This window comes from Physella acuta, unplaced genomic scaffold (assembly GCF_028476545.2).
Source record: "Physella acuta isolate Inbredline_101_S28 unplaced genomic scaffold, ASM2847654v3 ptg000829l, whole genome shotgun sequence".
In the NCBI taxonomy this organism is placed as follows: Eukaryota; Metazoa; Mollusca; class Gastropoda; family Physidae; genus Physella; species Physella acuta.
Genome location: NW_026732347.1, coordinates 373,990 through 400,521, shown reverse-complemented (window position 1 = coordinate 400,521; position 26,532 = coordinate 373,990). Strand labels below are relative to the sequence as shown.

The 26,532-nt window shown below is 40.4% G+C and overlaps 2 protein-coding genes across 2 annotated transcripts; one reads left to right on the top strand and one right to left on the bottom strand.

Moving 5' to 3' along the window:
• Positions 1-758: 758 nt before the first annotated feature.
• Positions 759-26,532, top strand: LOC131951791 (uncharacterized). The gene is made up of 6 exons (XM_059314184.1): positions 759-1,071; positions 22,406-22,438; positions 23,417-23,470; positions 24,455-24,512; positions 25,626-25,831; positions 26,135-26,532. Exons 1-6 carry the CDS (start codon positions 837-839, stop codon positions 26,380-26,382), a joined length of 834 nt encoding a protein of 277 aa, XP_059170167.1. The 5' UTR covers positions 759-836; the 3' UTR covers positions 26,383-26,532.
• Positions 6,831-15,728, bottom strand: LOC131951790 (uncharacterized). Its single transcript, XM_059314183.1, has 5 exons — positions 15,674-15,728; positions 12,506-12,833; positions 9,721-9,871; positions 8,318-8,459; positions 6,831-7,771 (listed from the first exon to the last, which is right to left on the bottom strand). The coding sequence occupies exons 2-5, from the start codon at positions 12,730-12,732 to the stop codon at positions 6,990-6,992; spliced, it is 1,302 nt and encodes a 433-aa protein (XP_059170166.1). The 5' UTR covers positions 12,733-12,833; positions 15,674-15,728; the 3' UTR covers positions 6,831-6,989.

The window sequence follows — 26,532 nt, the reverse complement described above, 5'->3', positions numbered from 1 at the left end:
TAAAATAAGTATTTCAACACATTTTTTTAGTACAATAGATTAGTTCAAGTCATTCATAGGATGTTAGAGTTGCATTAGACTAATAAATATACATAGGCAAAAAGATAACAAAAATGCGATTTTTAAGTACTGGTCCCCCCTTAAGCGCTTAGTCGGAAAATACAGTGTATAAATGTAACATTTCTTATTTATCCGGTTGTCGGATTAAAAATCCAATTTTGTTTTGATCGATGATGATCAATTAGCCCAACATTTCACTTGCTGTTGTGTTGTGTTGTGTTTAGGTTTGTAAGATTAGAATCAGATGGGAATAACATGGCTGTTGTGTTGCGTTGTGTTTAAGTTTGTAAGTAGCTGATCAGATGGAAATAACATGGATGTTGTGTTGTGGTGTGTTGTGTTGTGTTGTGGTGTGTTTAGGTTTGTAAGAAGCGGATCAGAAGGGAATAACATGGCAATACACCTACGGCCGTGCAGAGTTATGTTGCTATTGTCTAGTGTTTACACAAGATTAGCTGATTCTGTATGCTCATACAAAAGTGTCAACTTGTGCTTGTAGCGGGTGTGCCTATAGTTTAAACAGAAAGTCCTAGAACAGGACACTGGACAACCCCCCCCCCCCCCCACCCCTCCCCATGAAATGGGACCAAGTTGGAAATGTTAAAAATATTTTTTTTTCTCAACAGAACTACCAGCAGCAACATTGTCAGGGTGACGTCATTTGCCTTTATTTTAACCCGCTGAACTAAAGACCCCCCTTCCCCCCCCCCCATCAAGACACACCAGAACTGAGTGAATCAACCAACCACCCCCTCCCCTCCCCTAGCTCTGCCTGAATGAAGCCCAGACAAAGTGTCGTTTGGCCAGGGGCTGAGTCAGAAACTTGCCGATGTCCAGTGCTCGGCAGTGCCAGACCAAGGGGACACAATCAAGCCAGGCGAGACAACTCGCACTACGCTGCGCACAAGGGGACACAACTGGTTCTAAATATGGCTAGTTTGGTGTTCGGGATTTCCCTCTTTTGGTGTTGCGCACCGGTGATTGTCTTGGGCCAGGATTTTGAAAATGACGGTAAGTCAACATTTGTTTTGTTTTCAAGCTGAAATGTGAATGTGGCCAGGATAACAGTGTAGCACATCTTCATCAAGTCTTTTAATAGAGGGAGAGGTTGTGTGTGGATGCTAGGGTAGGGGTGGGGGTGGGAATGATTACCTGCGACTCAATTTGTAAAATATCACCCACTCCCTCCCTGTTTTGTATTAAAGATGTAGATTTTTTTCGTAATTATTCTTACTGGACAAAAACAATAACTTTAGCAGTCTAAAAATAAAAATAAATCAACCACATCATAAAAAGTTTCAAACAAATGTCTTCGTCCATGCATTTAAAAAAATCGCCATTTATATAATCAGTTGTTATAAATTAATGCATTATGTGTATTTTAGGAGTCTGGTTTCCATGCCAACAGTGTGTTTATGAATGTTTCCTTTGTCTTCGGTGGGAGATTAGGATACCGTGTCTGTTTATTAGATCAGTGCCGATAGAGCATGCAGGTGTTGTTGTGGATTTCTTTGGTGGAGCCAGGTGGGGTGGTACTGGTGGGGGAGGGGGGTGGTCGTTAAGGGGAGGTGGTGGTAGTGGATTATGGTGATTGTGGTGGTAGTGGTGGTAGTGGAGGGTGGTAGTAGTGGTGGTGGCAGTGGAAGTGGTGATAGTGGTGGAGCAGGAGGGTGGTGGTAATGGTGGTGGCAGTGGAAGTGGAAATGGAAATGGAGATGAAGGTTGTTGTTGTTGGTGAAGTTGGAAGTGGAGGGTGGTAGTAGCGGTGGATGGTGGTAGTGGTTGAGATGGAGGTGGAAGTGGAGAGTGGTTGTAGTGGTGGTTGCGGTTGAGGTCGGAGTGGATGGTGATGATAGTGGTGGTAGTAGAGGGTGTTGGGAGTGGAGAGTGGTGATAGTGGTGGAGGTGGAGGTGGAAGTAGAGGGTGGTGGTTGTAATGAAGATGGTGCAGGTGGTAAATGGCGATACTGCGGCGTGTGCCAGTGTCGGGACTATGATCTCAATGAATGGCGACAACGACAGCGACGACTGTTGAAATAATTTCTCGATGGTCCAAGATGTGGGATCGATATGCTCGTGTGAAGGATTGACTGGTACGCAGGGGTGGGGGTGGGTGTGTGGTTGGGGGAATGGTCCGCGGGAGGTGGGGGAGTGTATTGTGGAGGGGGAGGTGAGATTGCTACAAGTCGGAAAGAGAGGGGTGGAAGGACTGGTACACGGAAGAGGGGAGATAGAGGGGTAGTTTTAGAGCGTTGAAGAGGTTGGGGGGGGGGGGGGGTTACACGTGAACGAGAGGCGAGAGAAGGAGGGAGGGGATGACCCTCCTACTCTAAAATGAGGATGTGGAACTAGTTAAGTGAAATGGGAAGTGGGAGACACAGAAGATGGGAGCCTAACAAATCTTGAGTGAATACATTTTGATGCCTTATACTTTACTGTTAACGTTCAATAAATTTAGCCATGCTTTATACTTTCGCTCTGAGCGTTCCCATGATATTATAACCATCTGTTAAACTTTTAGGCTAAACATTCATGCTATTCATCAATTTTTTTTTACACTTTTACGCTAAGAGAGTTTATATAATTTAGCCATCTGTTTAAACCTAAGACCACGTGATATTTCTCATTGACAGCCCCACTCCGCCTTATCTGTAAAGAGTGTGCAAATATCTGTACTATCTGTATGTACATATCTGTACTATTCTATATCTTATTTACATTAATTTCTAAATCATTTTTTTTTCTTTTTAAATACTCCAACTTTGCGGGTTCCAGCAGAATATTATACATCCACACTCCCCCTCCCCCACCTTGTCTCATTGCCCTTCCCCATTTACCTTTCCCCACCCCCTCACCCCTTGTCCCATTGCCCTTCACCATCCACTCCCCCACCCCCTCACCCCTTGTCCCATTGCCCTTCACCATCCACTCCCCCACCCCCCCACCCCCTTGTCTCATTGCCTTTCACCATCCACCCCCACCCCCTCCCCCATCTCATTGCCCTTCACCATCCACCCCCACCCCTCACTCCATGCCTTATTGCCCTTCACCATCCACTCCCCCACCCTCTCCCCCATCTTATTGCCCTTCACCATCCACCCCCACCCCTCACCCCTTGTCCCATTGCCCTTCACCATCCACTCACCCCACCCCTCACCCCTTGTCTCATTGCCCTTCACCATCCACTCCCCCCACCCCCTCACCCCTTGTCCCATTGCCCTTCACCATCCACCCCACCCCTCACCCCTTCTCTCATTGCCCTGCACCATCCACCCCCACCCCTCTCCCATTTCATGGCCCTTCACCATCCATCCCCCCCCCCCCCACCCCTTCTCCCATTGCCCTACCCCATCACGCACACAGACGAAATTTGAAACACCAAGCTGTTCTTTTAAAAAGCCTTGACCTCCTGCCGTGCACGAAAATTGTTCTCCGTCGGCTGAGCTTTGCTTCATAATCTCAGCATGTGATCAACTGTGATTGTATTGTTACGCGTTGTCAAGGTTACCAGATCAACAATAACAAAAATAGAAATTTCCAGCCATCGGTTGTACACGAGCGTTAGACAGCATGAGGTCATATGACACACTGTCCAGACATTAGGTCATATGGCACACTGTCCAGATATTAGGTCATATGACACACTGTCCAGACATTAGGTCATATGACACACTGTCCAGACATTAGGTCATACGGCACACAGTCCAGATATGAGTTAACATGACACACTGTCCAGACATTAGGTCATATGACACACTGTCCAGACATTAGGTCATATGAAACACTGTCCAGAGATTAGGTCATACAGCACACTGTCCAGACAATAGGTCACATGACACACTGTCTAGACATTAGGTCACTGTTCAGATATTAGGTTATATGATATTTTGTCCAAAAGTTAGGTCACATGATATCATGTCCAGTACTAGGTCACATGATATGTCCACTTTTTATGACTCTGTCCAGTCATTAAGTCATAAGTCATACGACGTACTCGCGAGCCATAAAGTCACACTACACATTGCTTAGCCATTAAATCACACGACACACTGTCGAGCCATTAACTCACATAGTACACTGTCCAGTTTTTAGGTCACATACGCACTGTATAGCCATAAAGTCACATACAGTGTACAGTCACGTACAAAATGTACAGCCATGAAGTCACATACACGGTGTATAGCCATGAAGTCACATGGCACACTGTATTGTCATAAACACACTAAACAGTCATAAAGTCATAGACACTTGTCCGCACATTAAGTCACAAGGCACCACAGTAGCGTAGCCATGAATTTGTCATTGGGTAGAGCATATGGCATAGTGCACTTTATGTGTTTCCTTACCTCTCCAGCATGTAGAGGAAATATTGCATGGTTCACATTCACGTGTTCTAGTCACCTCGGCATATAAGGGGAGGGTGTGGTCGGTACGACACACAGCCACCTTTACATAGCCCAACATGAGCCAGGTACCCATCACAGCTGATTGGACTCGACGACTCGCGACTTTGGGGTTAGCAGTTGTGTGTTCTAGACTACACTGTCCCATAAGTGTTAATACAGCAGGAATTATGATCAAACTATTGTAATACAAAACCTGTATGATCTAGCACTAAACGCAGTCAATCTGAACACAAGGATAGAAGAATTCTTAAAATCAACAGTTGGCGTGAGACGTTGAAGTTTATTTTGTCCAAGGCCCTTTAAAACCTTCTTTGAAACAATAGAAAACAATGAAGGGCAAATGGTACCACCTGAGGAGTAGCGACTCATTCCATCGCCAATGGGAAAAGTATCTATCCCCCCCCCCCCCCCCCGCGCATTTATTCACGTTTGTGAAATAGCCCCCCTCCCCTTTAATTAAAAAAAAGTCGATGGGCTTTTACCAATCACTTACCTTTTGCATTACACGGTGTCTTACAATTCATGCAGTGAACATTTAAATAAGACCATAAAGCCAAGTAGCAGCCTATTTTCTAAACCTCGAGACTGTGGATAAATTAGTTATCAGCTTTAAATATATTTTTTTCTACCCTGTTTGGCGCCCCCCTCCCCCCCCGCCTTTAGAGTCGGCACCCAGGGCATCTGCGCCACTCACCCTCCCCTCGCTACGGTTCTGGCTACCATAGCTGGCGTTATGCAGATGACAGAGATGTCTTATCTTGTCGAAGGAATAAAAGAGCAGTACTGAGTCCAAAATCTAAGCCATGCTAATGCGATGTTACGGAAAGTTATTTGGAATCTCAGACCGCATCTTCAATGACGTAGTGGGTCACATGATCCAAGGGTCACGATGACCTGACAAACGTTGAGAAACTAGCACTAAGTTGTATTTTCTATAATTCAAATCCCCCTCCCCGGGTAGAATATGCAAGTTTATAAATATATAAACATAAAGTAATCACTAAAAACGTGTACTTAGTTTTAAGATGAACTCATTGATCTTAATAATCAAACACAGAAAGCTATTTTCAAAAAACGTAGAATTCAATACAAAAAGAAATTAATAACATAATTTCTATGTTATTTTTATTATTTAAAATCATTTATAACTCGTTGCGCTTAATGCTTTCTGCTGAAATATTTATTATGTCTAGTTCCATTTCAGTTATCTCCCATTCCCAGCAATTTTTTTGTGTTTTGGCATCCAATCTTTTATGTCCTTAAATCAACATTCAGTTACATATGAAGACGAAACGGTAACAATAGTTTTTTTGTATGTTAGGTTTTAGTTAGATATTTCTATTTCCGTTTCTTCACACAACCGTGCCTTGTCTCCTAAAATGAATTCCTCAACTAGCACAGAGAAAGTCCTTGTTTCAGCTTATCAGCAATCTGTATTTCTATACCTTCATTTATTTATATTTTGCTAAAAATATTTATACTTTGTGTCATGTTTTTGTCATCTTTTTCCAGAGCCTTGTTAACAAATGCTGATATTGATGGTTTGATTAAATGGCTATTTCCAAGTTTAGCCATGTATAATCAAATTTGATAATTGGGCTAATTGGCCACACGTTTTCGATTCATAGTGCCTTATGATCAGTAAAGACTTTAATACTACTCTTTAAAAAAATCGTTTGAAATCTCCCTCTCTTTTAACAACTAAACTCCCCCCGCCCCCCTTCTTAACAGCTGCGTAGAACCATATTAGATAGCTTTAATAGAGAAATACAATTAAAGGGACACAACGAGATGTAAAACATAAAAATCGCATCTTTTTTATGGGTTATCTCCCTTTGAGTTATGTGAACACCGCACGAAGGAGACTAATCAGACACAGCACATCATAGTAGAGTTAGTCTTTTTTAACAGCACATTTTGAACAAACGTAACCTAATAATGTAAGAGAAAGCAAAAATTAATTTTAAAAAAATGAACCACTTGTCAAACGAATGAATGCTTTTCGGAGATTTTTGTTAAAATTAAACATGGTTGTAGCGAATTAATGCTTTTCGAAGATTCTGGCGTGGTTTGACTAGCAGTTGAAACTTCGTTCAATTGTTTCATTCCTTTTTAATTCTTCGTGTTTGTTTTTAAATTTCCATCAGTTTATGAAATTAAAAAAAAAACTATATAATCTAGATTTTAAGCCTAGTGTGTTTTGTATTCTGATAGGTAAAATTGTTGCAGTGAGCGTATTTGCATTTGAGTATATTTATAGCAATCATTACACGCGCCACCATTTTAAAACACCACGTGTGGCTTTGAGAAACTAAGACCTTTGTCAACATCTCAACTTTTCTTAAAAAGACCTTCCTGAATAACACGCCAACACATTTATCCAATACATATTTTATTCTATTTTTAATACACCACTTCATAATGATTCTATTCAGATCTTACAAAATTTACATTTAATTACAATATTATTTCTACTCAAATATACATCCCAACAACCACATTATCCTTCACAAAGTTGACCAGCTATTTCCCTATGACCACCGCCGCAGCATACGGAGAGTAGAGATAACTCTCTTCCGAAATCTTCACTTTCCAAATCCTATAATTCGGGCCGCTGTTACCGGTGTAGTCCATACCCCCACGGAGAAACAGTTGAGCCTTGCAGGCAGAAAACCAGAGGTAGCCGTGGTCATCGATGGTGAACGAGTCCGGCCACTGCATCCTGGCATCGTCTTTCGCGATCAGCGTCTGCGTCTTCATCTCCACCTCGTCGTCGTGAGCGTTTTGTCGAGCCTTGTCGTAATCAAAGTCCCATCTGTACACGGCGTTTTCACCCAACGCTCCGAAATACAAATTATGCGTTCCGTACGTCATTCCGCCTGTTTGAGAAACTTTCGATCCGACGTATCTGACATGAGAAGCGAAACTGAGTCTTGAATCTCTCAAAGCTCGAGACGGTACTTGGTATAATTTTTTGCTGCCCAGCGCGCAGTAATACACGTAGTGGAAGTCTTTAGAGATGGCCAGCCCGTCGATGGGGATCCTCATGGTGTACTTGACCCCGTTGACGGTGATATCCGCCCCGTCCCCCAGCTCGGCGTCCATGCTGGGGTGCTGGAAGATGGAGGTCCTGTTGGAGGTCAGGTCAAAGGCGATGAGCTTGGAGTCGATGGCGTCGGTGATGTAGACGTGCCTGGCCGAGAGGGAGTAGCGGCTCCCCCTGTCGATGACGATGTCGTTGAGGAAGTTCGTCTCCTTGATGACTAGGTCTTCTGGGAAAAAATGTCTCCGGACTAAACTTCCGTCTGGTAGAAGAAAAAATTACCGTTTTTATTTTTAATTGCAATACAAGTTTGGAAAAAGGGAAAATAATATCTGCAGATTATTTATTATATATTTATAAGTCGTCTATTGTCGTCACATTTGTTGACGTTTTTTTTTAACTCCCCTACCCCACCCTCTACATCGTCACACATCTTTATAAAGCGCCAAAAACTTTCCTAAGCAGACGACACGTAACAGCCTACTTAACCATCCAAATTTCATTTTTTTTTTACTTTGAAACAACGATGATTCTTTTCGATATATGAACTGCACATAGTGGTCGCTTATTACTACAAGTTACAAGAAAGTCTATCAAAAATTGCAAAATAACTTAATTAATTCACGTTCAAGTGTGACGTCGTACTTACTAAACACCCATACACCATCCTTGTGGTGTCACTCATCTCCACAAAAGTCCGGACAAACCACCCGCTAAGTGTGTGGCATCTTTAGGAACGACTACTTTATAGAACACAATGATACGTAACACTTTTTAGCCGCATAAGTAAACCGTGTGAAGATTTTACCTCTGAGGTTATAGACGACAAGTTTAGCTGGACAGTAGGTGACCCCAGGGATCTTGGTCGTGTTTCCCAAGATGACCGGTCGGCCTGGATCGATGACGTAGATAAACTCAGTGATGGGGTCGATTTCGATACTCATTGCACACTGTAACAAACAGGATGTTATTTGTCGTTTTAGTTTTTTTGTAATCAGGTAATTGTGGAAGTCAATACATTGTTTCTTGATAAAGTGATGTAACATTTTTAAATTCATTCTTCACAACTTGTTACAGTTTAAGTATATCCATTAGATCAGGGGTCTCCAAACTACGGCCCGCGGGCCAGATGCGGCCCGCGAAGTCCTCTCATCCGGCCCGCGGAGATCTTTTTGTCCAAGGAAAAATCGTTTGTTGATGATGGCCGAGGAACTTTGCCCAGAAAAATCAAATACATGCCTGGAAGAAACTGGCCCCCGAACTGAAATTTGATAGTTAATGCGGCCCTCGGACTGAAAAGTTTGGAGACCCCTGCATTAGATCATTGACAGGGATGAGTGGATTTATCGTATGGCACCCCCAGCCCCCACCAGAGTTTCTTCCAGGTCCCACCCCCACCCGCCGAACGTAATGGAATTTATATAGAAAATATATACTTTTAACAGTGTCCGCCCCCCCCCCTCCGAAAATTTCAAGTGTCCCTACCCGGAGAAAAAAGTCTGGAAGAAACACTGGCCCCCGCCCACCCTACTGACCTGTAGGGCATTAGAGTTGCCCCTCCCCCCACTGACCTGTACGGCATTACAGTCAGTTGCCAAGCCCCCCCACTCCCCAACCCCACCCCCACCAGGGTTTCTTCCAGCCCCCCCCCCCCCCCCCCCCTCCCCGAACGAAATGGAATTTATATAGAAAATATATACCTTTTACACTGTCCGACCACCCCCCCCCCCACCCTCCAAAAATTTCAAGTGCCCCTACCCGGAGAAAAAAGTCTGGAAGAAACACTGGCCCCCACTCCCCACTGACCTGTAGGGCATTACAGTTGTCCAGTCCCCCTACCCCCCACTCACCTGTATGGCATTACAGTTGTCCAGTCCCCCTACCCCCCCACCCCCCACCCCCCCCCCACTCACCTGTATGGCATTACAGTTGTCCAGTCCCCCTACCCCCCCCCCCCCCCACCCCCACCCCCCTGTATGGCATTACAGTTGTCCAGTCCCCCTACCGCCCCACCCCCACCCCCCACTCACCTGTATGGCATTACAGCTGTCCAGTTCCCCTACCCCCCACCCCACCCCCCACTCACCTGTATGGCCTTACAGTTGTCCAGTCCCCCTTCCCCCCCCCCCACCCCCACCCCCCACTCACCTGTATGGCATTACAGTTGCCCAGTCCCCCTACCCCCACCCCCTACCCCCCACCCCCACTCACCTGTATGGCATTACAGTTGCCCAGCTCCTGAGCCTCCCAGCTGGGGAAAGGCCTCAGTAGAGTCTTGTTGCCACTGGTTACCAGAACGTTGAGGGTGGACGGGACGCCCGTGGTGTAGCCCAGCCTGGGGACGGTCACGTAAACCTTGTCCCTGGGGAGAAAAAAGTGGGTTGAGGGTGGGGGGGGGGGGGGAATACAGTGAGCGGAAGAAAATCACAGAAAAATCTAACCCAGAAAAAAGTCAGTTTTTTCTAGGAAAAAAAAATCACAGAAAAAGTCACAAAGGAAATATTTTATCCGGAAAAAGTCACAGGAATAAAATCACAGAAAAATGTCACAAAAATGTTCTAAGAAGTATTTGGAAACAAGGAGAGAATTACACACAAGAATTCATTTAGACAGGAAAAAAGAGAAAGGCAATATCAAACTGACTCAGGACGAGAAAAACAAGATACTCGTTAAAGCAAGATATTCATTGGCACAAATAAGGAAGGGAAATGGTATTTGTTGGTTCGGGCAGTAAAATATTTCAGGACAATTTGGTTCCAGCTCTGAATATCAGGCAAGTCCTTAAACCCTAGTCCACACAAAAGTCGTAATCTTAAACGTAATAAATCATTTGATTTCTTCGAAAATATCATAACTTGTTTCTTTTTCACTTTGGTGATGGCTGACTATATCAACGTGTAAACGTCACATCAATGATGTGATAGTTGACTTTATCAACGTGTAAACGTCACATCAATGATGTGATAGTTGACTTTATCAACGTACAAAAAAAGTCACATCACTTTTGTGATCGTTGACTATATCAACGTGCAAACGTCACATCAATGATGTGATAGTTGACTTTATCAACGTACAAAAAAAGTCACATCACTTTTGTGATCGTTGACTATATCAACGTGCAAACGTCACATCAATGATGTGATAGTTGACTTTATCAACGTACATAAAAAGTCACATCACTTTTGTGATCGTTGACTATATCAACGTGCAAACGTCACATCAATGATGTGATAGTTGACTTTATCAACGTACAAAAAAAGTCACATCACTTTTGTGATCGTTGACTATATCAACGTGCAAACGTCACATCAATGATGTGATAGTTGACTTTATCAACGTACAAAAAAAGTCACATCACTTTTGTGATCGTTGACTATATCAACGTGCAAACGTCACATCAATGATGTGATAGTTGACTTTATCAACGTACAAAAAAAGTCACATCACTTTTGTGATCGTTGACTATATCAACGTGCAAACGTCACATCAATTATGTGATAGTTGACTTTATCAACGTACAAAAAAAGTCACATCACTTTTGTGATCGTTGACTATATCAACGTGCAAACGTCACATCAATGATGTGATAGTTGACTTTATCAACGTACAAAAAAAGTCACATCACTTTTGTGATCGTTGACTATATCAACGTGTAAACGTCACATCAATGATGTGATAGTTGACTTTATCAACGTACAAAAAAAGTCACATCACTTTTGTGATCGTTGACTATATCAACGTGCAAACGTCACATCAATGATGTGATAGTTGACTTTATCAACGTACAAAAAATGTCACATCACTGATGCGATAGTTGACTTATCAACGTACAAAAAAAGTCACAACACTTTTGTGATAGTTGACTATATCAACGTGCAAACGTCACATAACTGATGTGATAGTTGACTTTATCAACGTGCTGACTCCCGTCACAACCTTATTTACCGGCTACGTGACACTGGAGGACTAATGGCTCATTAGACACACGACTCATTAGTCAGCTAATTGTATCTGCATCAGTGGAAGCCTACAATGTAGAAGTACATTGGCACTGTCTTACAGTCCCTACATGTCGCTGTGGCCGTAATGTTACTGCCTACAACGTAGTTCTGGATGTCGCATCTATGCAGTAGATAGCCTCTAATGACAACATCCCAATTTAAACCACTGCTAGAAAGTGTTTCTTCCAGACTTTTTTCTCCGGGGGGGGGGGGGGGGGCACTTGAAATTTTCGGGGGGGGGGGGGGGGGGGGTAGACTTTCTTCGGGTGGGGGGGGGGGGGTGGCGGACACTGTTAAAAGTATATATTTTCTATATAAATTATATAAATTTCATTTCGTTCGGGGGGGGGGGGGCGGTAGAATTTTTTCGGGGGGTGGGGGGGGGGAAGAGGGCTTTGCCCCACCCCCCCTCACCCCCGAAGAGATGCCTAGAAGAAACTCAGTTGCTAGATGAAGGAAGTCGGCATTACAGCTGAAAGTCTTAGGATTTGATCTTGTTGTGCCCGACGTGGTCTGGTACTAGAGCTCGTGTTGGCGAATCTCAAAAGTTTGAGTTCCGTTCTCAGTCGGAGAAGAACGTCTCCAAATATGCGAGCTATCCGGCAGAAGGTGAGCATGGTGCTGAGTGTTTACAAGCCGTTTTATGTTACGGTTTAAAGAAACTGACAAGCTCTACTTCATCTGCCCTTGTCGCGTCTGGAGGAGTAAACTACCTATATGTGGGATCGGCGTGGTCGGGTGGCAGAGTGTAAGACTGCATAGCCGAAAGTCTCAAATTCGAATCCCAGCTCAAATGGGTATGACTCGCATTAGGGATACTAAGAGCAGATGAGTATAGTTCTGACCACATAAGCAGAGGTCTCAGAAACAGGTGAACTCTACTTCACCTGCCCCATGGACCATTACTACTTTACTACCTACATTCACTGTGTGATACCTGTCTCGCAGTATACTACTCACCTGTGTGAATACCTGTGTCGCAGTATACTACTCACCTGTGCGTCTTGACGGCCGACAGGTAATTATGCGAGACAACGAACCGGCCGTCCGCCACATACTGGGCCCGCATCGCCTCGGTGGGCCACTCATACTCCACGCTGACCCACTCATAGACCACCTGGGCCTGGCCCACAGGTGAGGCCTGCTTGCTCTCACACCCGTCATGGTCAGCTGACCCCAGCAGACACGACGCCAGCACCAGCAGAAGGATGTACACCTGCATGTCTGAACGTCTGCTAGTGGACCGGTGTTTTATCAACTCACGGTCTGGGGGCTGGTTCTGTCTGCTGTTAGCTCCAAGATCCAAAAAAAAAGTGTCCTCTTCTGAAAAATGCAAATGTATTATTATATTTCTTGATATTGAGGCGATATTGTGAAATTGTTTTCGATAGAACCGTACACTACCTGTCTTTCGAAAATTTACTTTTACTTTAAATACAATCTTTAAAAAACTTTCATTGAAAGAATTAAGATGCAGCTTTTTCTAGTTACCTAAAACAATTTTTAGATGTCCTAATGTTTATTCTTTTACTTATATAAATATTAAACGGGAGATTGTTTTTATATCCAGTATTTTAGACACTGGGGCGGGGGTGGGGGAGGGGGGGTCGCGAGTTTGAATATCCAGGTGGGAGGGGGGGGGGGGTGTTCACCACCTATTTCCATCACTACTCACACTAGACTAGGTACCCATCAGTGACGTGTATGCCAACGTTTACATTTTTAGGCCAACGGTTACGGAAAACTTTAATAAACAAAGTCACTGAAGTACTATGTCTACACCCTAACACCTTCACACACCACACACACTCACACCGTTACCTTTATGTACACATAGATCTACTATATTTCAGCATTTCCGTGGAATTTCGAACGCATTCCCAATTCTATCTGATAAGGTAAACAAATGCTATTTTTACACGATCGTGGTTTGTTTTTGTCCAACACGTCTTACTTTTTATATCCACGGGATAGCAATCTAATGTTAAGCTTTCAACGATCGCATGTCTGCAACACAGGATTGCGTAATGGCACGAAACATATCCGGTCCAAATATTCCAAGAAGTCTGAATCTTATACTCTCTGGGATATTAAGAGAAATGAATATTTGAATTGTGTCCGGAAATCCTGCACTTGAACAATAGGCTTCTGTCACAAACTTAACAAACCCAACCCTACGTTATGGAACTCGAATCTATTGACAAGGCCTAACAAACCCAACCCTACGTTATGGAACTCTAGCCCATTGACAAGGCTTAACAAACCCAACCCTACGTTATGGAACTCGAACTCATTGACAAGACTTAACAAACCCAACCCTACGTTATGGAACTCGAACCCATTGACAAGACTTAACCCAACCCTACGTTATGGAACTCGAACCCATTGACAAGACTTAACAAACCCAACCCTACGTTATGGAACTCGAACCCATTGACAAGACTTAACAAACCCAACCCTACGTTATGGAACTCGAACCCATTGACAAGACTTAACAAACCCAACCCTACGTTATGGAACTCGAACCCATTGACAAGGCTTAACAAACCCAACCCTACGTTATGGAACTCGAACCCATTGACAAGGCTTAACAAACCCAACCCTACGTTATGGAACTCGAATCTATTGAGAAGGCCTAACAAACCCAACCCTACTTTATGTAGTAACAGGATTTACTAACCCAAACGTACAGTCTAACTCTGACCAAAACAAAACTTACTAACCCAAACCTACTGTCTAACTGACCAAGTGACAAGACTCACTAACCCAAACCTACTGTCTAACTGACCAAGTGACAAGACTCTGTAAGCAAAACCTGCTTTGTCTAATTGACAATAGCTCAGGATGTGCGTGTAGATTGACCTATGCGTGTCTGTGTGTACAAGACAAACAAAATGTCCCTACACGTACCAGAGTTTATCTCAGTTGTGTTTCAGTGACTTAGCAGGACAATCATTTAGTGTGGCAGTGGAGGGGTGTGAGGGAGTGATGGTGACTTGGTGGGACAATGGAGGGGTGTGAGGGTGGCTTAGTATGACAATGTACCTGTTTACCATTAAACCCGAGTGCTATTGAACCCGTGTGATAATGAACCCTTGTGCCATTAAACTCCTATGACAATGAACCCCTATGACAATGAAACCGTGTGCCAATGACCCCGTGTACCATTGAACCCCTATGACAATGAACCCCTGTGCATTAAAACCCTATGACAATGAATCCCTATGACAATGAACCCGTGTGCCAGTGAACCCTTGCACCATTGAACCCCTATGACTGACAACCTACTGCACACCTTTGATGATCCATGTCATTTTTCCCAGAACTAACATTGCACTAGCGACTAGACTTCAACTGTACACGGATACAATCTTATGGCGCCCGTCAGTACATATCTTTCCATAATATAACAATAAATCTAGCTATATATATATATATATCGTATTCGTATGTAACACATATCGGGTTATCTATCTATATATGTTCACATACATTCATGCAACTTGTAATGCTATTTAGTAACGCTGCCTCAGCCCTAGGAGTTCCTACTGCAATACGTCATTCATGGCAAAAGTTAATCCTAACAAAGTATTTTAATGTTTTAATGAGCAGGTTTTAGTAGAGTACACGAACTTGAAACTAAAACGTTAACAAACCACCCAGAAATATTGGAGTAAATGTATTTTTTTTTCAAAATCCAAGTATTAGAAATTTTATTTTAAAGCATTTTAAATGTGAACATTTTTAAAAATGTCCATAACATACGGATCAAAAAGCTTAGAGCTATTTCAGCTATAAAACTATATGTGTATAATCAAGTCGATAGCAACTACGGCATGTTGTAATATGCCCAGTAAATAATAAATATCAAATCTGATATTACATGAACAAGTCTTTTAGTATTCCATTGTTAACAACGTGTAATGCAATTTTTCAAAAAAAAAATACAACTCATTTAAAATGAAAAGGCAAATAGCTGTACAACCACAAAGTTTGATTAAAGCTTTGATAGATTATCGTATCCAATCAAAGGTCAAGCGCTTCGACAAATTACCTTACGTCACTGACACGTTTCCCCTCCCCCTGTGTAGTAAAAAAAACATCCGCTGCAGACTTGCCCCACACCTACACGGTAGCTCTACCTGTTAAAAAAAAAACATTACCGTAGTCGTGGCTGGATTGTAGGACTTAGACCTCCTAGAATTAGTTCGGAAATGTGACCCGTGGAGAGGACCCTGAAGCTTTTATACATAGGTCAGGGGCGGAGTCGGGGAGTCAGCGGAGGTGTATGTGGGGGGAGGGGGGGGGGGGGGAGTTGAAGGCCCAGGTTACGGAAATTTAGAAACAAACTAAAAATAAAAACACGAACTGAAACTAAACTGTCAATCATTAAACAATTGGCTACCGTACCATTCGACAATGAGTCAGATTTAAAACTGATTGAAACGGATGCTGATTTATACTGCGTTTTAAAGAAAAAGGCATCTATTTGTGAAGCGTATTAATCGTATTTAAAAACATTTTCTTTCGTTAAGCTTTATTGCCCTCCAAACTCTCAAACCTGAAACAAAAGTAGAAAGGTTCGATCAGATGGAGACGCAGTTGGAATTTACCTGAAAGCCAGTATTTGAGATACACCTTCAACACAGTTGTAACATCCCTGGCACACACCTGGCACTCACTCAACACCTGTAACACACGTGTCGCTCACCTGTAATTCACTTAATTCACTCGTGCGACACACATTTAACATCTCCAGCACACGGATATCACACCGGCAACACACCTATACAAATGAAACACAGCCACAACATATAGCCTGTAATTTTGTCACAGACCTTCAACACACTTCCAACACACGTCCTACACACCTGCAACACACGTAATACACACGTAATACACTCTTCCTACACACTTTCAACACACTTCCTACACACTTGCAACACACTTCCTACACACCTGATACACACTACCTACACACCTGATACACCCTTCCTACACACAAGCAGCACACACACAACACCAGATATAAAATGATTGCTCTTGGAATTCGGCCGTGCTGACCTAGTCTAAAAGGTACATCTGAGATTTTCCCAAAGATAAGAATGGGCCCATAGTAGTGCAATTATAGCTGATTACATCTCCCTAGTGTCTATTGTAGTTGATTACATTAGTTTCATTCTCCTAGAGCATACTGTAGTAGACTACATTAGTTTCATTCTAGAGCATACTGTAGTAGACTACATTAGTTTCATTCTCCTAGAGCATACTGTAGTAGACTACATTAGTTTCATTCTAGAGCAAGCATACTGTAGTAGACTACATTAGTTTCATTCTCCTAGAGCATACTGTAGTAGATTACACCTTTCTCATTCCCCTAGTGCTTATTGACATTGTATGCATTACCGGTCTTAAATAAACGACAAAAACTAGAAAGATAAAGTAATCTTACACAGTCAAACATCTTCTTTTAAAGTTTTTTGTCATGTTCGCTACCCCTCATTATCTGAAAAACCTGGCTACGCCCCTGTAAAAGTTGTGTATGATTTACACACACACAACAAACCTTGGCCGAGTTTTCCGTGAAAGATGATTATGCGGAGATATCACACTAGGTAGGATAAATATAAACAGTCGGAAATTTCCGAAAGACGAGAGAAACAGAAAGTAAATATCGTAGATTGAACTGTAACAACACAACACCGAAGCATCTTGTGTCGGGGGAATCACGACGTACATACAGACAGAGTTGATATCGATGCTAATGAAATGGTTGGGAGCATGCAAGTTCCTTAAATTTTAGTAAATTGGTTCGTTTCTTTTGTCGTAGTTCCTTAAATTTTAGTAAATTGGTTCGTTTCTTTTGTCGTAGTTCCTTAAATTTTAGTGAATTGGTTCGTTTTTGGTAGGAGTTCCTTACAATTTAGTAAAAAAAATGTATCATTTTTTGGTCGTGTAAAAGTAAAAGAAGAAGATGAGCTTGTCCAGGATATCTTTCGGACATTGTTTCTGCGGGGAAGGTGTTAGCGGCCACTAGTTGATTGATTCAATTTTTTCTTTAAAAAATTATAGGCCTATATTGGTTCTATTTCATCCGGGATTTTAAATCCCCCCCCCCGTAAGATACGAAAATGAAACACTTTCTGCATATGCCTTCTGTCCCCCACAAGGTACTAGGGGCTCCCGTATTTTTATGCTTTAGCCCAGGGGCGTAGCGAGGGGGGGGTGCGGATCGCACCGGGTGACACCATTTAGGGGGGTGACACCAAGGCAAAAAAATAGCAAAATATATAGAGAAAAACTCGAGGGGGGTGCAAATCGAAAGTTTGAGGGGGGTGCACATCGAAAACTTGAGGGGGGGGGTGCAAATCGGAAACTTGAGGGGGGGGGGGGGTGCAAATCGAAAGTGAGGGGGGGGTGGTGCAAATCGAAAGTTTGAAAGTTTGTCCTTTGGAAGGGTCTCTGTGCCTCTGGGGGGGGGGGGTGACACCATTAAGTGCCGCACCGGGTGACACCCGACATCGCTACGCCACTGCTTTAGCCCTATCTTCAAAATCAATTCGACATAGTTGGTCTACCATCAGTTTGACTTAAAAATCAACATCAGACATAATTAAAGGACTCAAAAGTGTTTAGTCACCGAGTCTCACAACAGCTGTTTGCTGTCAGTCCAATTAAATTTTAATGTAGTGCTCTGCCCGCCAGCAAGTAATGAAGATTCAACGTTTTAAAATAAATCTGACTTAAGAATTTTTTTTGTCGTTAGAACACACGATATCATACACTAGTTCGTTTCAACTTATCGTCGTTTTGGTTTTTGTTACTAATGGCCACTAATTCATTATGATTTTAGTTGTGGTCCTTTGTCAAATTGCTAGCCAAATTGTTGTTGTTTTGTTGTTGGCCTGTAGTAAAAATTGTGTTTGTGTTTTTGTTTTTGTTTCCGCTTCTAATTGTTTTTTCCCAAACTGTTCTTGTTTTTATTTTGTTCGTCTCCTACTCCCTGTTCGTGTTTTTTTGCTGTTGACATCGAGTCAAACCCCAGTACACATCTTGTACTTGTCAATCCGGATATAAATTTCTACTTGTACAGTCCAATGTATACCCGTTGAAAATCATTATTTAGTTTTTCAGAGGCGTTAAAATGGTTTTTCAAAATTGAACAACGTCGAATCAACCGGATTCAAAACGATTTGTGAAATCAGCGATTGTGAAATGTTTGCCTTGAATAACATATATTTTTTAAAACAAACGTATTGCCTATTTCATGTTAGTTTTATTTGTATTTTACTTCGTACCAAGAAAGATAATTTTGTTGCAATAATTTTAAGTATAATGTGGATCAGTGACGTCACCAGGTCTAGGCGTAAAATGTATTTAGTAAAAAGATTTACTTGTGGCTGTGTTTAACTGAGTCTCCGTAGATGTTGCCTACCACTAGACTATGAAAAACGCCTTATCAGGTCATCAAGAAGAAGAACATGACACAACTGGCATTCCTTGTTGATAGCAGACTTTAATCAGGCTCTTGCTGTTAAGTGATTCACGGTTCAGTGGTTTTGTAACTTTTCCATCGACGCCATGTAGAGAGGCGTATGATAATATAGTTTTACAATCTTGATTTAATACTGAAAGCTGACCTGTTTGTTTCAACTGCCTGCTTTATGTAATGAGTGATCCAAGCTTCCAAAAACGTGCTTTGTATAACGATTATATAACGAAGCAACCTGGCAACAAACAGCTAGATAACACTGAAGCTATTCTAGTCCCTGGCTACATACGTAACATTGTGATGGAAAAACTTGATTCTTTGAAGAGTGGAGATGGTGACAACAATTTGGTGCTCATCTCAGATTTATTGATATATTTTTTAAATGGTAAAAAGAGACATTTTAACTAGAAAAGCAGTTCTATCATATAGACCCTAAATTAAGTCTTCTTAAATTTTTTTAGCGCTTTTTAGGCCTTGTAAGCTACATGTAATTTGTTTTCAATTAACGAGAAAAAAAACAATAGAATAACAAGGAATGAAAAGTATTTGCGCTTGCAATTTCGAAGCCTTTCTTTTCGGCCACGTTGTTTGCAACCCGGATTGAAATGGAAGATTGATTTTTAAATGCTTAATTTAAAATGTCTGTTCTTTCTTTATTTATTTTAAATATTCACCAAATGATAAAAACCAACTCTTCCGCGCGTGACCTACACGTGCATCCATCGAACCAGCTAAGGGGTGAACTATATAACGTATTGTACTGCTGTGTGTGAGCTCTTATAAGACGATACATTTTAGTCAATCTTTGTCAACAGTCGCTCACTGCGAAAAAGAGACTAATTAGTGGTGTTTTGGTATTGACAGTATAAAGACGAGTATAGTGGTGTTTTGGTATTGACAGCATAAAGACGAGTATAGTGGTGTTTTGGTATTGACAGTATAAAGACGAGTATAGTGGTGTTTTGGTATTGACAGTATAAAGACGAGTATAGTGGTGTTTTGGTAATGACAGTATATAGACGGGTATAGTGGTGTTTTGGTATTGACAGTATAACAGACGGGTATAGTGGTGTTTTGGTAATGACAGTATATAGACGGGTATAGTGGTGTTTTGGTATTGACAATATAATAGACGGGTATAGTGGTGTTTGTGATAGTATAACAGACGAGTATAGTGGTGTTTTGGTAGTGACACTATAACAGACAGTATAATGGTGTTATAAATACCTTTCAGTATAAAGTACTGGTATATTAAAGTTAGAATCACATCATAACTGTTATAAACACCTTTCTGTATAACGTTCGGGTGTATTTGTGTTATCTAACACACCCTTTAAAAATCAGCGAAGCGTAGCTACAGGTTGTGTCCACAAGTGCAGGTATATTTTCCTGTGACGTCACCTAGCTATCTTTGTCACATCCTGGAAAAAAAAACGGGGCAGTTACACTAAGTTACAGCTGACGACACTGTGTACAAGTGTGCTGGATACAGTGTCAGCATGCCGCGTAGATTACATGGCCAGATTACACGGATACTGTTATATGGCCAGATTACAGTGATACTGGTGTCTAAAGATAACACATTTCACAGAAGTTAAATTTAGAATTATTGGCACGACGTCAGTTGTTCCGATACACCGTAGGACTTTTTAGGGTGGTGCTTTTTTACGGCGCAGTTTTTTTTCCAGGATGTGACCATTTGCTACTCCACGCCCCATTTTTACATATTCTCAAACATCCTGAATGTGCATATGTACAGGCTGCATAACAAATATACTTTACAGTGTAAATTAAACTAATCAACGGCGGAGCTAGGCACTTTGGCGCCGGATACTCAATGTTGCCTTTCCCCTTTTTTAAAAACATTTATAATAGTGTCACCCTAGGATAAACACGCACCTTAACTAAGTCACTGACAAAATTATTTAAGGATTCTTAAAATACATCAGTCAATTTTATACGATTTACCCCCCCCCCTTTCCTTTCCCCCATCCCATCCTCCCCCCCCCCCCCCCCCCACCATTTCATCCTTCCTAGCTTCATATGTCGTCACATCCAGGATTACCGCTTAGATGACATCATAAAATCACCCCTGTCTCACCAACCAACCATCCATACACACATGCTTTTCTTAACTATGTGTTTAGTGTGTGACAGAGTCAAACCTCACTTATTGAGTGTACTGTGTGTATGAACGTGTTAAACGTCACTTATTGAGTGTGCTGTGTGTATGAGCGTGTTAAACGTCACTAACCGTGACTGACCACTCAAGACTCAAGGCCACCTACTTGGACTGAACGCTCCAGGTGGCCCAGGGGTCAGGCAGTCTAAAATCCGTACCACAGTGTCCTTTGCAATTAGATAAGCGCGCTTGTGTTTGCGATTATAAATTATCTTATCTAGACAAACGTTTTCTTTAATGTAAAAATTATGTTAGCTAAGTGTGCATTACTTTTACGTTTCTTAACGGTTAGAATTTATTTGATACAACCGTTGAATTAAAAAAAAAAAAAACATGTTGGTTAGATGAGTTTTAACATGTTGGCGTATTTATTCCTTTGCATCTTAATTTTTTAAATAACTTTAAATTTTGTAGTGATGGTTAGAGTGTTGAACGGTAACTCGAATAACAAACACACCATAGAAAGAACTTTCCGAAATCCGATGAACTATACAAAATCCAGAGAACGTACCGAAATTCGGTGAACGAACAACCCTAGACATACTTACTGTCTCGTACGATCGAACGGTCTGGGACGCTAGCAGATTTAGTATGAGTAAAAGTTGGTGTATAAAAACAACATTCCACCAGACTAAACTGCTGCCGCCAAAAACGTTTGGGCGAATATGGAGAGGCTCTGGAGTTTATAAAAACCAAATTAAGTACTAAGTACCCAATTCAGCTGACGCCAACATTATCAACTATCTCTACAATCACAAAGTTGTCAAACATTTAGGTACATTTAATGAAAAGACAGAAACAAAGCGCATTATGATAGTAATTTTTTTCAAACAGCTACATGCCAAGAAGCGATTGATGGAACACGGAGGCTGGGGCGTCACTAGGTCGGGGCGGGACGCACCGGGTGACACCAACTAAAAGGTGGACCCCAGAATGGAGAATCGCACGTTGTATTGTGAAAATTTGCCTGGCTCGTCCAGTTAGCTTAAGAACTTATTAAAGTTAAACCTCCTGATATGGTGACTCCTCGTTGACTATAGTTTTAACACGTCTTAAATTGACTCATCGGGGTGGGTGACACCCTAAGTTACCGCACCCCGCCTAGTGACGCCACTGATCTCCACATATCATGTTGACTTTTGGTTTTATTATGTTAAAGTACATTCTTCCACAAATTATATTATTAGCTACTAATTATTTAAAATTTTGCTGACCTTTCAGATGAAAACACCACGTATATCGATGATCAAACAGGTGGGTCAAATTTAAATATAACATACACGATAGAACTCTTTGGGAGAAGTTTAGAAAGGGTGGGTTAGCGTCTTTATCAGATTGTATCTTGCTTCCTGGAAAACCAGTAGGCCAATATGACAAGAGGGGAGGGGTTGCGAGGACAATATTTTAAAAACCCGATACTGCTGATTTAAATAATAGGCCTAAGATGTAATCTGACCCGTGACGTTTTTCACTGCTTGGCTTAAAATTAAAACTTTGTAGACAAGTGTAGGCTTATAGATCTACATACTGATGCTATGTTTTAAATTCTTGTAGCCCATTGAAGGCCTATGTAAATAATTAATTGATTTTACTAAATTACTTTTATTTAAACTGAAATGTTAATCAGTCAATTCAGCTTAAGGTTATGTAAACGAGCGTGAGAAAATTAGGTTGACACAATAGTAATAGGGTAGGATGGAGGTTTTTCACTTTGCTATAGATCTATTATATAGATCTATATATATATATATATATATATATATATATATATATATATATATATATATATATATATATATATATATATATATATATATATAATTATTATATTATAATTGTGTGTTGTATAGGTCAATTTTATAGACCTACATCATAATTTTCTTTCTTTCTTTTTTTTTTAAAAATTGACCTAAATGGTTAAATACTAGATCTATATACAGTTGACACTAGTCAGTAGGCCTATCGGCTACTTGTGCACACTTTCTTTTAAACATGACATAGGGCTTAAGGCTTAATGGGTAAAAGGGCTTGATGAGTCTAGGGCTTGATGGATATAAGGCTAACATTCATGTTGAAATTTTTCTACTGTTGAAAATGCCTGAATTTATTTAATTTTTTTTATATGTCTGTGTTTGGCAATGAGTTTTCAAAATGTCCCTATTTTTGTATTCAACATTAAGCACATATCCATATTCACCCATGATGCCTAACTATATATTTTTTTTTTTACAGAAGATTGCCAAGTTTGTAACAACAGTGGTCAAATAGCTGGAGCTGTTATAGGCTGTAAGGAAATATCATTAGTCATTTGACTGTAGTCTCTTTAGTTATGTGATTACCTTTACTTTTAAGCCTAACTATTTCATTTGCAGTAGCTTGAATGTTACCTTAGTAGCGATGGAAAAAGACAAATAAATACATTTAAAAAACAAAACAAAAGAAAACAACCAAATACTTAATTAATCAGAAGAAAAGATGAAGCAACACAGAAATAATTAGATTTAGATCTATTTCAAAAATAAAATAAAAATTCCAAACACCCAAAAGAAAAATTTAATATTAATGATGAAAGTCACTTTAAAAAAACTAAACTTTTCAAGTAGACTGTCTGTTTAACTTGTGTAGCTATTGGAACTGTAACAGACTGAGTGATTGTTTTTTTTAGATTTTAGTTATAAATCTAGATTTAGACTAGATTCTATATTTTAAAAATTCATGATAGTAACATTTTAAATAATAGGATCTAGACTCAGTTGTTAACACCACAAAATAATGATAAATAATTTTATGATTAGTTGAGGACAAACATCTAAAATCTAAAGTTTCTAAGCAGAAAAATTTAAAGTAAATGGATGCAATTTAACTTATCAATATCAATTATCATTTTATGAATCTTAAAGGATTTTTTAAATTTAATTTAATTTCTGGTTCCACCAATAGTGACGAACTAGTCATGAATAAAAATAATTAGGTATAGTCTTATAGTATTATCAGTGATACAGATATCTCCTTGCAAAATATCAAGCATAATGGTCTTATATTTGCCTTATGATAACATGAAAGTAGTTTAGCTTCTAAAACAAATGCAAATTCAAAACAAACAAGATAATTTGATATCATTACACAAGCTTTTTTATTTTATACTTTACAAAACACAAATCTTGAAATACGAGTTAAATTTAAATGAAACGATTTGAAGTTGTTGTAGTTTCTGTCCTAAATAAAATACCACATAATCATATATAAAAATTGAATTTTTAAATTTGACAGCCCTAATTGGTGGTTTTCTTCTTGGTGCTGCTGTTGTATACTGGTTCATGAAACGACCGTAAGTATCTGGCAACTTTGATCCAATATTTGCACATTTATCATATTATATCTGATAATATTTGTATTACCTCGAACTGATTACAACTTTATCACTAGTATTCTTATTGTAGACAGCAGAAGCAATTTTTAGATTAGTCTGTATATTTTTTTTTCCTTAGCTCCTTGTAATGAATTCTTGATTGTTTAAAAATGTATAAACTACTGTGCTGACTCAACTGACTGGTATCAGTAGCCAAATGGGTAGTGCTGGTGACCTATTAGCTCGTTACACAATTTTCAATCATGTGGAATCTCTTTAGTGAAGGATAGTACTATTTACTAATCTAAAACTAATCTTTAGTAACATTTTAACTCTGTGATGTAACTAAGTTAAAAACAGGCCTATCAAAGTCTCGGGTAGTTAAAGATCAAAGTTGTATGGTGTTTAGAGCTGCAGATAGTGGAGATTTACTAGCTAGTCTACATGTTTTTTACAGTATTTTGTTATTATTATCTAGTATATAAATATAACACTATCCCATTATATGCCAGGGTCACAACAACCAATAAACTCTACCTCAAATGCCCTACATGTCTTGGGCACAAAAGGGAAAAGATGATGATGATATAAAATATATAAATCAAATTCTACCACTTCTTGTCCATTTCTAATGTTTCTCTTACATCAAATTTGTCCTAGTTAATTAAGCACTTACCATGAAATGTTGATTGAATTCAAAGTTATATTTTAGTGAAATAATAATAAAATATTTTCGCTGCAATGTACCTGCTAGCTTGAAAGTCTTGGGTTTGAATCCCGGTCTGGAATCATAACTGTTAGACGTGCATGAGTCCACTCAGCTCTGATGGGTACCTGACTCACATTAGGCAAAGTAAAAGTGGATGGGCATAGTGCTGACCACACCACCCCTTAATATGCCGTGGTCAAGACAAATATGAACTCTGCTATATCTGCCAAATGGATCATTAGGTCGGGGCGGGACGCACCGGGTGACACAACCCAAATGGTGGACCCCAGAATGTAGAATCGCATGTTGTTTTGGGAATATCTGCCTGGCTCGTCCAGTTAGCTTAAGAACTTTACTTACACTATAAAATTCTAATTCTTTAGTTTGAGCAGACTGAATTCACCCAAGCAAGTTCACATACCAAGGAAAGATTACGACCAGCCTGAGGCCGCCCACTTTGATGTCAACAGAAATGATGAGGCAGTCTATGAGACGGCCTATCAGGACACGGAAGTCAACACAGACTTGGCTGGGGTCAAAAGTCACAAAAAACTTGAGAGAATCGCTAAATCCACGCAGAAATCACCAAGTATGATAGTACTTTGATTCACGTAATTTGAATGCAATGAAAATAATTTTTAATAATTAAAATTTGACACAAAACTCATGAGGTACAATAGTTCCGATTTTTACATTCTTGAGTTTTTAAATACATTTTAATTATATAAAAACCATTAAAAACACTAAGTTTAATATTTTTGGACTTAAGTAACAACTTTCAATAGGTTTTAATTTTCACTTAAATTTTAATACTGTTAAAAAATATATCAGAAACTAAACAGGAAAGAAAAACAGACAAGATGGAGTTCTAGATTAAAAAAATTTGTTTCAGCAAATATTGAAATCCCATTGGCTGCTACGCCATTGATTGTGTCCCTTGAGAGCCCAGGAGAGGACAACCACGGGGTTGTGACAACGCCAGTTGGTACAAAAACTATCCTGGCTGACCTGGGCAACAGCATGTACACCAACACAGGCAAGGAGAGTTTGCTGAGCCAGCCGTACGAAACACTGGACATAATACCTGAGGAGGTGGAGTACGAGAACTCAAAGTACAACACGTACGAGCCCATATCTTAGGTGTACAACATATAACAGCCCATTTTTTGCCAAGTAAAACATAAGGTACAAAAAATTAGCCCATATCTTAAACAAGCACAACACATATGAGCCAATATCTATGACAAGTAAAATTTAAAGTACAACACATACAAGCCTATTTCTTAGACA